This window comes from Panulirus ornatus, chromosome 13 (assembly GCF_036320965.1).
Source record: "Panulirus ornatus isolate Po-2019 chromosome 13, ASM3632096v1, whole genome shotgun sequence".
Classification (NCBI taxonomy): domain Eukaryota; kingdom Metazoa; phylum Arthropoda; class Malacostraca; order Decapoda; family Palinuridae; genus Panulirus; species Panulirus ornatus.
The window spans coordinates 12,519,518-12,534,517 of NC_092236.1; the positions used below are offsets into that span (position 1 = coordinate 12,519,518).

At 44.0% G+C, this 15,000-nt stretch overlaps 2 protein-coding genes across 3 annotated transcripts in view; one reads left to right on the plus strand and one right to left on the minus strand.

Annotated features, from left to right (window-relative positions):
* The window catches only part of Rab10 (RAS oncogene family member Rab10), a 146,121-nt gene that overhangs the window by 47,855 nt on the left and 83,266 nt on the right, over positions 1–15,000 (minus strand). The window lies entirely within an intron of this gene.
* The window catches only part of LOC139752594 (uncharacterized), an 18,419-nt gene continuing 8,558 nt past the window's right edge, over positions 5,140–15,000 (plus strand). The window contains exons 1-2 of one of the 2 annotated variants that reach the window (XM_071668350.1): positions 5,140–5,222; positions 13,679–13,795. In XM_071668350.1, coding sequence (XP_071524451.1) covers positions 5,219–5,222; positions 13,679–13,795 — 121 coding nt within the window. In that variant the 5' untranslated portion in view covers positions 5,140–5,218. Of the gene's footprint in view, positions 5,223–13,206; positions 13,796–15,000 lie in introns of those variants that run through there. The other variant, XM_071668349.1, reaches the window with a different exon arrangement.

A 15,000-nucleotide genomic window follows, 5' to 3' on the forward strand; every position in this document is an offset into this window, starting at 1 on the left:
ATGACACAACAACATAGGACAAGAAAAAAATATAGCTAGAAATAGATAGATGATATTATTTTCAGATTTTTATTTCTAGGAGGTGAAAAAGATCATATATATATATATATATAGAGCTAGTGAGGAACGTGTGTCGGCTGCGTACCGCACTGCCGCTCCTCCTACGGTATGACGAAAAGGATTTGGAAATGTGATGTCTGACTGGTTCCTTCCCTCCCTCCCTCCCTCCATCACCGGGTCTCCATCCCTCGTCTTCCACATCGTCGCCAACCAATTGACAACCGTTCCCTTAGTCGCCACCCCTCCAACTCCACCATTTCTGCCTTCTGCCTCATTCCTTGGAGTCCCTCCCCCAACACAATCCTCCTCTAGTCTCCACCCCTCCAACCCCACCACTTCTACCTTCTGTCTCATCCCCCTGGAGTCCCTTCCCCAACACAATGCTTCCACCTTATCACATGGTCTCTCTCACCGCTACCTCCTATCTCACACGCCATCCCTTCCAGTCACACTTCCACCTTCCCTCCCTTTCCATATCCATCCCTGATTTCCCTTCCCTCCTACACCCTAATGCCTGGTCTCCCCATCCTCCCCCCCTGCTCAACCCCTCCCTTCCACATTTATCATCCCCCAACATGCAAAGGCCGAAAAACAGACAGATGGCAGGCACGCGCGCGACACCCACCCCGATCACGCGCCACACCAGGTATGCCTGAACATCCCTCACACAGCACCACAATGACCTTCCCACCCTACCGAATATATATATATATATATATATATATATATATATATATATATATATATATATATATATATATATATATATATATATATATATATATATATATATATAAACACAAAGAAAAAAAAGAATTGGCTGAAGAAAAATGAGAGGCAAAGGATAGAGTTCCTCGGTAATCTCTGATGATGAGGCCAACATGACCTGATTCATGACGCGGGTCCTCATCTCTGGCAGACACAGACCATCCAGAAGTGAGGGAGGCACGTTATCACACACACACACACACACACACACACACACACACACACACACACACACACACACACACATAAACATACATACATACATATATATATATATATATATATATATATATATATATATATATATATATATATATATATATATATATATTTACTGATCCATCTTTTCAGGTATTTATTCACGTTTCCCCGGGTGTCATGGAGACGTCAGTACGTCTATCACCAGAAGTCGAGTGTGAAGCACGCAGCAGACAGGTTAAAGCTGCTCTTATTGGCAAGCAGTTGACCTCTGCTCCCATGATGCACCCACACCACACTCCTGTGCACCACAGTCACTCCGAACTACAAGTGAGTGAGGAGGTCGAGTGTGTCGGCGACGTACGACAAGGGATATGTATCTACTCGCCAGCCAGGCAACACCACGTACATTCGAACCAACAGGAAACATGACTATGTACACGTAACCTTTATATGAAACATTACGTGTTCCTCCCCCCCAGTGTCCCGCTGTGGTTGCTGTCGTTATGGTGAGGTCGGCAGGACGAGAGAGAGAGAGAGAGAGAGAGAGAGAGAGAGAGAGAGAGAGAGAGAGAGAGAGAGAGAGAGAGAGAGAGAGAGAGTCTCCTACGCTGTCGCTCGCAAAATGGGAAATGCTGACTTAGGAGCCAAGCCCGACCTACCCATGGATAATTTGACTGTTTATATGGGAATGTTATGCGTGTGTGTGTGATTTATATATGTATATATGCGTGTTTGAGTGTGTGTGTGTCTCTCTCTCTCTCTCTCTCTCTCTCTCTCTATATATATATATATATATATATATATATATATATGTATATATATATATATATATATATATATATATATATATATATATATATATATATATATATATATATATATATATATACGTGTGTGTGTGTGTGTGGTTAATATCAGTGGCGCCATGAATTCCTCAGAGACGGAGACCCAAAAACGCTGCATCGAAGGCCACCACCATCTTACCCCGCACCGCACCCCTGGGGTTACCAGAGTTGTTACTACAGGGATAACTACGGTTACCCAGGGCGGGGGGTTAGTTAGTTAGCCCCCGGGGGTTTGGGGGTGAGCCTGGGGTTGGCAGCAAGGGCCGGCCTGTGACTGAGCACCGTGTATCACGGATCAAGTTCCCTCTGGCCCCAGGAGCGCCACCACCTCACGACTTGCCTTCATTTTGGTTGTCTTTTGACTTAATTCTAGAAAACAGCTTCGATGAAAAACGGGAATTGGTAAAGAAATAGCCCAAATGTAATAGAAAAAAAAAGGGCGGATGGTGACCTAAAGCAAATGTGTGTAGATTTCGTAAGCGATTTCTTCTTGCCTTGGTTTCAGCTGTCGTAATGAAAGCGACGGTTTTGGTGTCAATGTGCGAAGTAATGTTGTAGGTCTGTATAGAGGTTATACGGCTCAGGAGATTACAGTCATGGTGCTGTACACTGAAGGTACAGTTATGGTGCTGTACACTGATGGTACAGTTATGGTGCTGTACACTGATGGTACAGTTATGGTGCTGTACACTGATGGTACAGTTATGGTGCTGTACACTGATGGTACAGTTATGGTGCTGTACACTGATGGTACAGTTATGGTGCTGTACACTGATGGTACAGTCATGGTGCTGTACACTGATGGTACAGTTATGGTGCTGTACACTGATGGTACAGTCATGGTGCTGTACACTAAGGGTACAGTCATGGTGCTGTACACTGAGGGTACAGTCATGGTGCTGTACACTGATGGTACAGTCATGGTGCTGTACACTGATGGTACAGTCACGGTGCTGTACAGTGATGGTACAGTCATGGTGCTGTACACTGATGGTACAGTCATGGTGCTGTACACTGATGGTACAGTTATGGTGCTGTACACTGATGGTACAGTTATGGTGCTGTACAGTGATGGTACAGTCATGGTGCTGTACACTGATGGTACAGTCATGGTGCTGTACACTGAGGGTACAGTCATGGTGCTGTACACTGATGGTACAGTCATGGTGCTGTACACTGATAGTACATTTATGGTGCCGTACACTGATGGTACAGTCATGGTGCTGTACACTGATGGTACAGTCATGGTGCTGTACACTGATGGTACAGTCATGGTGCTGTACACTGATGGTACAGTCATGGTGCTGTACACTGAGGGTACAGTCATGGTGCTGTACACTGATGGTACAGTCATGGTGCTGTACACTGAGGGTACAGTCATGGTGCTGTACACTGATGGTACAGTCATGGTGCTGTACACTGATGGTACAGTCATGGTGCTGTACACTGATGGTACAGTCATGGTGCTGTACACTGATGGTACAGTTATGGTGCTGTACACTGATGGTACAGTTATGGTGCTGTACACTGATGGTACAGTTATGGTGCTGTACACTGATGGTACAGTTATGGTGCTGTACACTGATGGTACAGTCATGGTGCTGTACACTGATGGTACAGTTATGGTGCTGTACACTGATGGTACAGTCATGGTGCTGTACACTGAGGGTACAGTCATGGTGCTGTACACTGATGGTACAGTCATGGTGCTGTACACTGAGGGTACAGTCATGGTGCTGTACACTGAGGGTACAGTCATGGTGCTGTACACTGAGGGTACAGTTATGGTGCTATACACTGATGGTACAGTCATGGTGCTGTACAATGATGGTACAGTCATGGTGCTGTACACTGATGGTACAGTCATGGTGCTGTACACTGATGGTACAGTTATGGTGCTGTACACTGATGGTACAGTCATGGTGCTGTACACTGATGGTACAGTTATGGTGCTGTACACTGATGGTACAGTTATGCTGTACACTGATGGTACAGTTATGGTGCTGTACACTGATGGTACAGTTATGGTGCTGTACACTGATGGTAGTCATGGTGCTGTACACTGATGGTACAGTTATGGTGCTGTACACTGATGGTACAGTCATGGTGCTGTACACTGATGGTACAGTTATGGTGTTGTACACTGATGGTACAGTTATGGTGCTGTACACTGATGGTACAGTTATGGTGCTGTACACTGATGGTACAGTTATGGTGCTGTACACTGATGGTACAGTTATGGTGCCGTACACTGATGGTACAGTTATGGTGCCGTACACTGATGGTACAGTTATGGTGCTGTACACTGATGGTACAGTTATGGTGCTGTACACTGATAGTACAGTCATGGTGCTGTACACTGATGGTACAGTCATGGTGCTGTACACTGATGGTACAGTCATGGTGCTGTACACTGATGGTACAGTCATGGTGCTGTACACTGATGGTACAGTTATGGTACTGTACACTGATGGTACAGTTATGGTGATGTACACTGATGGTACAGTTACGGTGCTGTACACTGATGGTATAGTCATGGTGCTGTATCCTTGGAGGTACACAATCATGGTGCTGTACCCTGATAGCACATCTCATTACCGTTAGTTACCGTATGTCAGTAAACGCAAAATGGACGAAAATAACTAAATAATTTTTTCCTCTAATTTCTCCTCTGTTGGCGGGCGATGACCATATGTTTGCTCCACTAACCGCGTCACACGTGGCCCTCGCTACCCCTCAACACACCTCCAGGAGGAACTGAGAATTGTATATCATATATATATATATATATATATATATATATATATATATATATATATATATATATATATATATATATATATATATTCCTCTCATAGCTCCCCACTTGTTTATAGGAGAGAGAGAGAGAGAGAGAGAGAGAGAGAGAGAGAGAGAGAGAGAGAGAGAGAGAGAGAGAGAGAGAGAGAGAGAGAGAGAGAGAGAGAGAGAGCACGGCCCACTAGAACGATAATATTCAGTGAGTCTCAAATAATCATTTCTACGCCTCATCTTCATCATGTTGACCAACTACCGAGTCACTTCCCACACACTCATCATCCTGGGAACAGGTTTCCCGAAAGCTTCCTACTCTCTCTCTCTCTCTCTCTCTCTCTCTCTCTCTCTCTCTCTCTCTCTCTCTCTCTCTCTCTCTCTATCTCTATCTCTCTCTCCCTCGGGCGTCCGGAGGCGTGACCAACCAACCTGGTGGAGGAGGCACTGACGTTCCAGAGTCAAGGTGGGGAGGAGGGCCAATCAGTTGCCCCGTGGACTTCAAAGGGAATACTCACGCACTCCCATACGCTCCACACCCACACTATCCAGACATGTGTGAGTATAACATGGCGAGAGTACAACACACACACACACACACACACACACACACACGCGCGCACACACACACACACAGACACACACACACAGACACACACAGACACACACACATCTGCTCAGGTCGTGGTGGCGGGTACTGGTAACATGGTGGGAGGACGGAGAGAAACGGCGTGGAGTATAAACAAACGAAGTGTCAGAGAAGGAAAACGGAGGTAGAGAGTAGTGTTAACCTGAAGAAAATGGGGGTGAAGTGTGCTCTGTTGTCATGTGGGTTGTTGTGACGGGGGAAGGCTGCTTTGACGTGTGAAATATGTTGTGACGAAGATACTGCGGAGACAGACAGAAATAACCCGCGACAGAAAGAGACGGATGTTGTGACGGAGGGAAGGTCGTTGTGCTGGGGGGTATGTTGTAGTGACGGGGGAAAGACTACCACGGAGACAGACAGAAATAACTTACGACAGAAACAGAAGAATGACGGTTTGACGGAGGGGGGAAAGATCTCCTGTAAGGTACAGCTAAGTCGTGACTTACGGACATATTGTGTTAGGAAGGTGAGGAGGAGGAGGAGGATGTCTGACGGGCCATGGGTGCGAGGGAGGGAGGGAGGAAGGGAGGGAGGAAGGAAGGGAGGCCGTCGTGAAGGAGGGAGGGAGGGAGGAAGGGATGGAGGGAGGAAGGGAGGGGCGGGGAGGAAGGGAGGGAGGAAGGGATGGAGGGAGGAAGGGAGGGGCGGGGAGGAAGGGAGGGAGGGAGGGAGGGAGGGAGGAAGGGAGGAGGACCTGACCCCTTACGAGTTACGTCAAAGACCAGGACAAGATGGTTCAGTCGCCGTACTTCTGAGGTCAATTCTTCGTACTCGAGGGATCAAACTGTCGTCCTCAAGAGATCAATTGTCGTACTCAAGGGGTAGTCTCATTACCAAAGAGGTTAAGACTTTAAAAATCTCTTAAAGATAGTCAGTATTTGTTTAGAGTGTGACGCAGGGGCCTGGCCAGACTGTAGGGGCTGGTCCCCGATGCCAGTAACTTTACAAAACATATGTACTTGACGGTAACAAGATGCAGGGCGCTGCACTCCTCGTCCAACCCTTGCCGTGACTAGGCCAACAACAGCCATCATTCCTCTCCATATGCAGTATTAATTTCAGTCTACATCCGTTTTCTATAGTTTGCACCGAAACAATTTCTGCCCGTTTTCTGTGGTTTGCACTGAGGAACATTTTACTGTAAGCTGGAACAGGAACATCAGGATGTCGGTTCTCTCTATCGTCAGCAGGAGAGAAGCACCAAAATGTTGGTAGCAGCTGAAATGCCATAGTCTCATAATGAATCTGGCAGCAGCCAGCCTGGTAGACCACCACACACACACACACACACACACACACACACGGAAGCTGCAGTATTTTAGCGTGCACGCAAACCCCGTCTACTGACACGTATGTATGTGTAAGACTAATGAAGTTTCAACATTTTGTACACGTGTTGTGGAATGTCTGGTTACATAATAACTCTTTAACACCTGAAGAAGATGTTGAAGACTTTCATATATTGGTAGTTATAACGTAATATTGACAGCCTTGATGACCTTGAATAACTACCATTTCCTGATATATAAAGGGTAAATATAAGAAGGGCCCGTACCAGGTCAAGGCCTGGCAGATATAGTATCATATACGTATAAGTACAATGGATGATATACACATTCTGGTCATCACATTATTAATCACATAAATTACACATACAATACACATACACAGAACAACAAATACAAGGCTGACACACTGTAAGGAATGTGTCGTACAAACAATAGCATCCATGATTCAAGCAAATGCCGTGTGAATGCGTCATCATACGTAAATGATGTAAATCATTATCATTATTATTATTACTATTATTATTATTATTATTATTATTATTATTATTATTATTATTATCATTATTATTATTATTATTAGTATTATTATTATCATTATTATCATTATTATTGTATTATTATCATTATTAGTATTATTGTTGTTGTTATTCTTATTATTATTATTAGTATTAGTATTATTATTATTTTTATTATCATTCTTCTTATTATTATTATCATCATTATTATCATTATTATTATTATTATTAATATCATTTACATCAGTTTTCTATCGTTTTTGCCTCCAACCTAAAATAGTCCGAGACAATAGTGGAGGGACATAGAGGGTATCTTAAGGTGGTGGGTGCTGCCAAGAGATACAAGCTTATTATATAAGGACGTGACTGTGAGGAGCTGCCATCTAGCGGGAGGCGGGAGCAACACGTAGTGAGTCGGCGGCCCGACCTTCACACAGCCGTGCTGTCTGCTGGGTCACGGGGGCCCCGCTGGGGCAGGAATACCCCCCACCCCTCCTTGTTCAGTCTTAGATTAGCCCCTTCAGGACAACGGTACGACCTTCGGGTGTAAATAGCGTGACCTTTGGAATGACCATCGTACCTAGGTGTACCGTCGTGCTGTAGAGTCAGTAACATTACTACCAAGGAAGAGATGCAGTCCACGTAAGAGACGGTGCCGGGTGTAGGTCAACAGTACAGAGATAAGACGAGCGTGAGGCGGACGACTGAGCTTGGAACAGTACTGAAGTACCGAGTCTGATATGATTCTCTCTCTCTCTCTCTCTCTCTCTCTCTCTCTCTCTCTCTCTCTCTCTCTCTATATATATATATATATATATATATATATATATATATATATATATATATATATATGTATATGTATACATACACACACACACACACACACACATATATATATATATATATATATATATATATATATATATATATATATATATATATATATATATATATATATATATATATATGTATATATATATATATATATATATATATATATATATATATATATATATATATATATATATATATATATATATACACACACAAAGGAGACATATGGAGAACGTTCCGTTCCGTGTTCCTTAGATGCAAACCACAGAGCTCCGTGCTGGAGAGCCGGTATGGGAAGACAGACACAGACGTGCGTACTGACCCACTATTCGGTAGGGACCTGGTTCTCTGGGTCAGTGTGTTACACTGATAAGTGGAGCAGAAAAAAAAAGAAATATTACTACTGGCAATACAAGGTACGCGGGTCCCATCCACAACCCAGCCCCCTTCCCTAACCACACGGGGCACCTCGGAAGTCCATGAGCCGAGGGTCATCTTGGACCCTCCCACGCCAAGAGTCCTATGACTGAGGACAGGGCGGAGGCCGGCAACTCCCTCCCTCTGCCCCCATGCTCCTAGGACTGGAAAGTTACCGTCCCAGCTCCGATCTCAAGGTCTGTCCCGCCATACCTCCCTAGACCACTGACTATTCTCTAACCAACCACAATTTTCGTCCTACTTCTGACCTCACTCCGCTGGCACCGAAACAGAAATTCCATTTTGCACTCCTGGGGAAAAAAATATACTTCGTAAAATACATACGACTGATGATGTGTAAGCCTAACATACGACAGAGGCATAGGTTTATCATGCGACGGAAGATGTGTAGGCCTAACATGAGACAGGGGCGTATGCTTATCCCTCACAATTCAGCCACTGCTACATTATAATTGGGTAACTTTGATAAAACTGGTGTTTGATTCAGGTGTGGAACATTCACGAAGGATTATATTTAGATAGACTATAAAAAAAAAGAATACGTTTACAAACTCTCAGCAAAGCTTTGAATGTGAAGTGATACATGGGAACAACGCACAAAGGAAGACAATTACTGATTGAGCTATACATCGATTTGAGTTAAGTATGACCATGATATAAAATAACAATAGACTGTTCAGTCAGGCCCAACACGAGATCATAAAATACAATATCAAAGTATTCAACAAAACAAAAATTAAAGTGATTTGCTACGTGGAAAACTGAGCGACATTAGTGAGGACGACCCTGTAGGGAGGGCGTACACTGCTTAGTACAGCCAGGGGTGAGGGACGTCATGTGTTAAGGAGGGAGGGAGGATGGCGTGAGAGGAACAGCACCCGTAGTAAGGGATGACGCTTCCCATAGTTACCCTGGCGGCTGCCATATGTCTCGCCCTCCAGCCTCACCCGATCCTTGAGGCTTGTCATGCCACGACACTCACTCCCTGACAGTCAGTCCTCCCAACTGTGCATAATAACTTTCATAAAATCAACACAGCTTCTCATCATCAGTGAACAGTGAACTTGAGGCAAAAACTCATCATCGGTGAACAGTGAACTTGACGCAAAGATATTTTCCTCTTTTTTTTTTTTTCAGAATCATTCATTACCTACGCTTATGACTTTTATGTCCAAGTGAAAACTAACGACCAGTCGTGCAAGGAACCAGACTTTCCCCCTCGCCATTCATGGTCACTCACGCAAACTTCGGTGTAGTGGTCTGTTGTCTCAACAGCGGACGGTCACAATGTGCATGTTCTTGAGGAAAGGTGGTCAGAAAACTGATGTAAATAAAACTCGCTAATAATCTCAAAACTCCCATATCTTTATGTACGCTAAGGCAAACATAATATGTATTCTGTTAGACATCGCTCACTGTCATCATAATATACTTTTCGTTCCCCCTAACCACGCTATATTTATATCCCTGAAAAAAAAAAAAGAAACATTTTTTTTAGTTTTCATCGTCTGTGCTTGAATTTCAGCAAAAATTTCATTTTCTATATTAACTGTATCCATTTTCTGTTATAGTCACTCCATCTCCTGTTATGGCCTACACTAGCATTATTCTCCAATGGTAAACCTGCCGGATATGATGCTCTCAAAATTCATCAACCTGAGGCACTCTATGCCATATATATATATGTATATATATATATATATATATATATATATATATATATATATATATATATATATATATATATATGAACCACATATTTCGACTATTTTCCTGATGAACACCCGTATATGGTAGAGTTAGGGTTTAGTGTTCGGCAAATATTCAAAAAAAAGAAAAAAGTAATCTAAGACACTCAATATTATCAAGTAAAATTCTTTACCGGAAACTAGCAACAGTTAACAGAAGTCTCGATTTTATGAACCATCATTTAATGCAAACTTGGAAGTCCACAAGGAATTCCTCTCGGCAAGTAACCTCAATTGAACGATGTGTATGACGAGGAAACGCTTCATTTTGAGGTAGATTAACTGAACGATCAAATCGGAGACATATAAGGCAAGAAGCTGGTACATGTGAGAATTGGATTACACCGAAATGATGTAGTAAGATGGTGTTCACAAGGTATTCAGTGCAGAAAGCCCTCAGTAATGGCCATATTAGTGTTATTCTAATCCAGTCCTACCTCAACCATATGACTCATTTTCTCTGCATCACCATTTCAAAGAAAACGAAGAAATTTCAAGCCAGTTAAGCCTAACCTAAAGAAAATGGTACTGCTTTTTTTTTCATTCATACTCTCACCAGGTGGATTCAAATCACGATAGACAGATGGGTAAAAAGGAATCTCTTTTATAGAAATAATAATAGATAAAAAGTTTTTAGAAGCTATCGCTGTTCTCTATACTGCAATGCGAATAATGACGAAAACTAACTATAAATTCATTTGGATGGATCAAGGAATAAGATTTTATACAACATACACACACACACACACACACACACACACACACACATCCAGTCTACTACACTACTGTTATACAAACGCCGCCTTGTGCCAGTAGCGGCGCCCCAAACACACACCCGAGAAAAGTCTGTCATTGACAAGAGCCGTCGAGGGCATGATGAGAGGGATGGGGGCTGCCAGTTATGGCCACAGTTCTCTGGACCAGTCTCAACTGTGGGACGTCAAATGATGGGAACTGGGCCACTTTCACACACTGCCCGCGCATGATGAACATAATCATCCGATGTAGCTCGGAGGCTCAGAGTTGGTGGTACTTCTGACCTGCTCAAGGTTCGAATCTCTGCAAGGAGACGGCAATGTTTGCAAGGGGAAGGTTTAAGTATCCTGGTTGGTTGAGGTCTTAATGCTTGTAGGACCCAGCAGCGTCCAGCGCCACTCGAGGGGGACACACTGGCTCCGTGCCCAGCGAACATCTCGTTCCACCGAGCCATGTTGGACGCCCACACGAGTGAATTCTCCTACTATGAACAACTCCTTCTTGAGTAGTGAAAGCAAGTGCGCTACCCGAATACAAAAATAAAAAAAAGCGGAGACATTCTGCAAGCAGTGATGTTATCTCCCATCACGTATCATAAGCATATATATATATATATATATATATATATATATATATATATATATATAGAGAGAGAGAGAGAGAGAGAGAGAGAGAGAGAGAGATTAATGTTATCTCCCATCACGTATTAAAAGCATTGAGAGAGAGAGAGAGAGAGAGAGAGAGAGAGAGAGAGAGAGAGAGAGAGAGAGAATTACTTACGACGCCGCTTTAACCGTTAGGCAAGCCTAGTACGTAGCGCTCAACGCAAGATAAAATTGATGAACAATGAGTTGTGTGAGCTTCATGTTGTCCAGTGTTCTGTATTTCTGTATAAGCTGGAGAGAGTATGGATGTGTGTTATGGCTTCCATGAGAAGAGTTGGAAATCACTCCCTCTTGTATTACTTTCCAAGAGAAGAAACAGAGGAAGGAGCCATGGGAGGATTTTTTTTCCCTCTCAGGCAAATTCTGTCTTTTCTGACGCTACTTCGCTCACGCGGGATATAGCGAGTATATATATATATATATATATATATATATATATATATATATATATATATATATATATATATATATATATATATATATATATTCTTTCTTTCAAACTATTCGCCATTTCCCGCATTAGCGAGGTAGCGTTAAGAACAGAGGACTGGGCCTTTGAGGGAATACCCTCACCTGGCCCAATTCTCTGTTCCTTCTTTTGGAAAATTAAAAAAAACGAGAGGGGAGGATTTCCAGCCCCCCGCTCCCTCCCCTTTTAGTCGCCTTCTACGACACGCAGGGAATACGTGGGAAGTATTCTTTCTCCCCTAACCCCAGGGGTTATATATATATATATATATATATATATATATATATATATATATATATATATATATATATATATATATCCCTGCTGGACACATAGTGTTGTGAAACACGTGCACAATATACCATACAAGGAGGCTACTTAGCAATGCCACGAAAGTTCTGCGGCTCCACCTGCCACTAGGCACATCAGCCTTCCGTGTCAAGAGGCGTGGGAGACGCTGGTTCACCGTAATTTATTCAGGAAGTAGAGCGGTGTATGGAAAGGGCCGCCGTCGTCCGCGATGCACGCACTCCGCGCACGCCAGCCAACTTTCCCCCTCGAGTCGTCTCAACCCCATATTGCCCGGAGAGAGAGAGAGAGAGAGAGAGAGAGAGAGAGAGAGAGAGAGAGAGAGAGAGAGTTTCCTTTATATAAATGACCAGTTACGCGTGACAGGCGGCGGTGGTGAGGAGCGTCACGGCGGCTCTGGTGGTGAAGCTAGGCTGCAGGAGGCGCTGCTGGGGGTGACAGCCTCTCACAACACTATATCACACCCTCGGCTCTCAGCCGTGACTATTGGGTTCTCTAGCCACTTCATGTTATCCGGTCCGGCGATCACATTCTGGTCACCACTGTCTTGAACATCATGACCATCCATACTTATCTACTGATGCGAATAATGACCATCTCAGAGACCTGCAGGCACTGCAGTGGTGACCCGATGTATTCATACCTAGAGGCCACATCCACACTGTCTGCTGCCAGCCACACTTAAGCCATATAAAGACATGCAATTTAAGGACTCTGTGAACTTAAGCGACAGCCGCTGGTGTGAAGCAGGGAGGTACGGAACAGGGGTGTGGGAGGAGTTATGTGGTGGTTGAAGACTGGGGGTTTGTGTCTAATACTCTCATGGCGACGGCGCGTCGACCAGGTTGTCGATCAAATGGGAGTCAGTCACGAACCTTCTTGAGTTGTACCAAACCCTGTTACTGAGCAACGCTGGGGTCCGCCCGCCACTGGTGAGGGCACGGGTGTCGTGTCGCCCACAGGGTGTTCACCTTGGAAATATTGTGTGCACTCGGGAAGAACTCCTGATGTAAGTGAATACAAATGGGGACATAGAATTGAACTCCTGAATTAGATCGACTCGGAAGCCTCCTGACGGTGCTGTTCATCCACCACCTGCTGAGGTAGCATATTACCACCAGTTGCCTGGTTACCATTTCTACAATCGTTTTACCAACAATACAGCAGTGATACGTCATGAAACTCGGCAGTCTACTGTATCAAAGGCTTTACGCCAAGGAACACGCAGCAACTTATTTACATCCTCACCCATTGCACAGTACTAAAAGAAACATTGATATTCTTATTCCAAACTCCGTTTTCCCTCTTATGGTGATTTTAACAGGTCCGTTTTCTGTGGCAGCTGAGGGCGAGGCTGTGGATGCCAGGGAACCGCGTCTGGCTCACCTCGCCACCAACGGCGCGGGAGACACCGTGTGGCGCCTGCCCCTGGCTACCACATTCAGCGACTTGCCCTTAGGTACGTCAGTCCCCCCTCACCCCTCACCCCATTTGACCCAAGACCCAAATACGTCAATCGCATCTGATCCATGACCCATTTGACTCATGACCTTGGCACGTCACCTCCTCGTGACCTATAACCCAGGGACGTCACCCTCGTTTGACCCACGACCCAGGTGGGTCACCTCCTTGTGATCCATGACCCAGGTACGTCATCTCTTTGTGACTCGTAAACCAGGCACACATCACCGTCCTTGTGACCCCATGACTCAGGCACAAGTCGCATCCTGTAACTCATGACCCAGGTACGTGATCCCCCTTGTGACTCATGACTGACCTAGAGCCGCCCCAGCGACAGTCCCTCCCTGCATCAAGGTCGCAGCCTGGACGATGTTGCCTCGGTACAGACCTTCCCTCACTACCCTGCTTCCTGAAGCTGGACTGTGTATAGGACAGCACTGCCTCCTCATCGTCTTATAAGGTAAGAAGTCCATAGGTTATTACCAAGGTATATATATATATATATATATATATATATATATATATATATATATATATATATATATATATATATATATATATTTATATATATATATATATATATATATATATATATATATATATATATATATATATATATATATATATATATATTTATATATATATATATATATATATATATATATATATATATATATATATATATACATACAGAGAGAGAGAGAGAGAGAGAGAGAGAGAGAGAGAGAGAGAGAGAGAGAGAGAGAGAGAGAGAGAGAGAGAGAGGAACATGATGGAGAGAAAGTGCCGCCCCTTCCTATGTCTGAGGTCTCCGGCGACGCCGTCATCCTACAGGACTATCACACTTACTTGCACGAGCTACAAATATAGACCCAGCTTCCTCCCCCCCCCCCCCCAACAACAACAACAACAACAAAAAATGCTTCCTCCCCCTCAAAGGAATAATGCTGAGCGTTTTGTAAATATACAACAACAGGTTGTAAATAATGACAACATAATGTATTTGTTATGACGCTGTGCGTCTGGCTACAGCAGCACCGGAATGACCCACCCTCACCTCCCCCTACCTCTGTTGTTTGTCAAGTTATGGAAAATGGTTTCTGGATGGCCATCACCGATGGCGACCTGGGGCCAGGGAACGGCTCCACGCTCCCTCTCTCTCTATGTATGTATATGTATGTATGTATGTATGTGTGTCTGAGT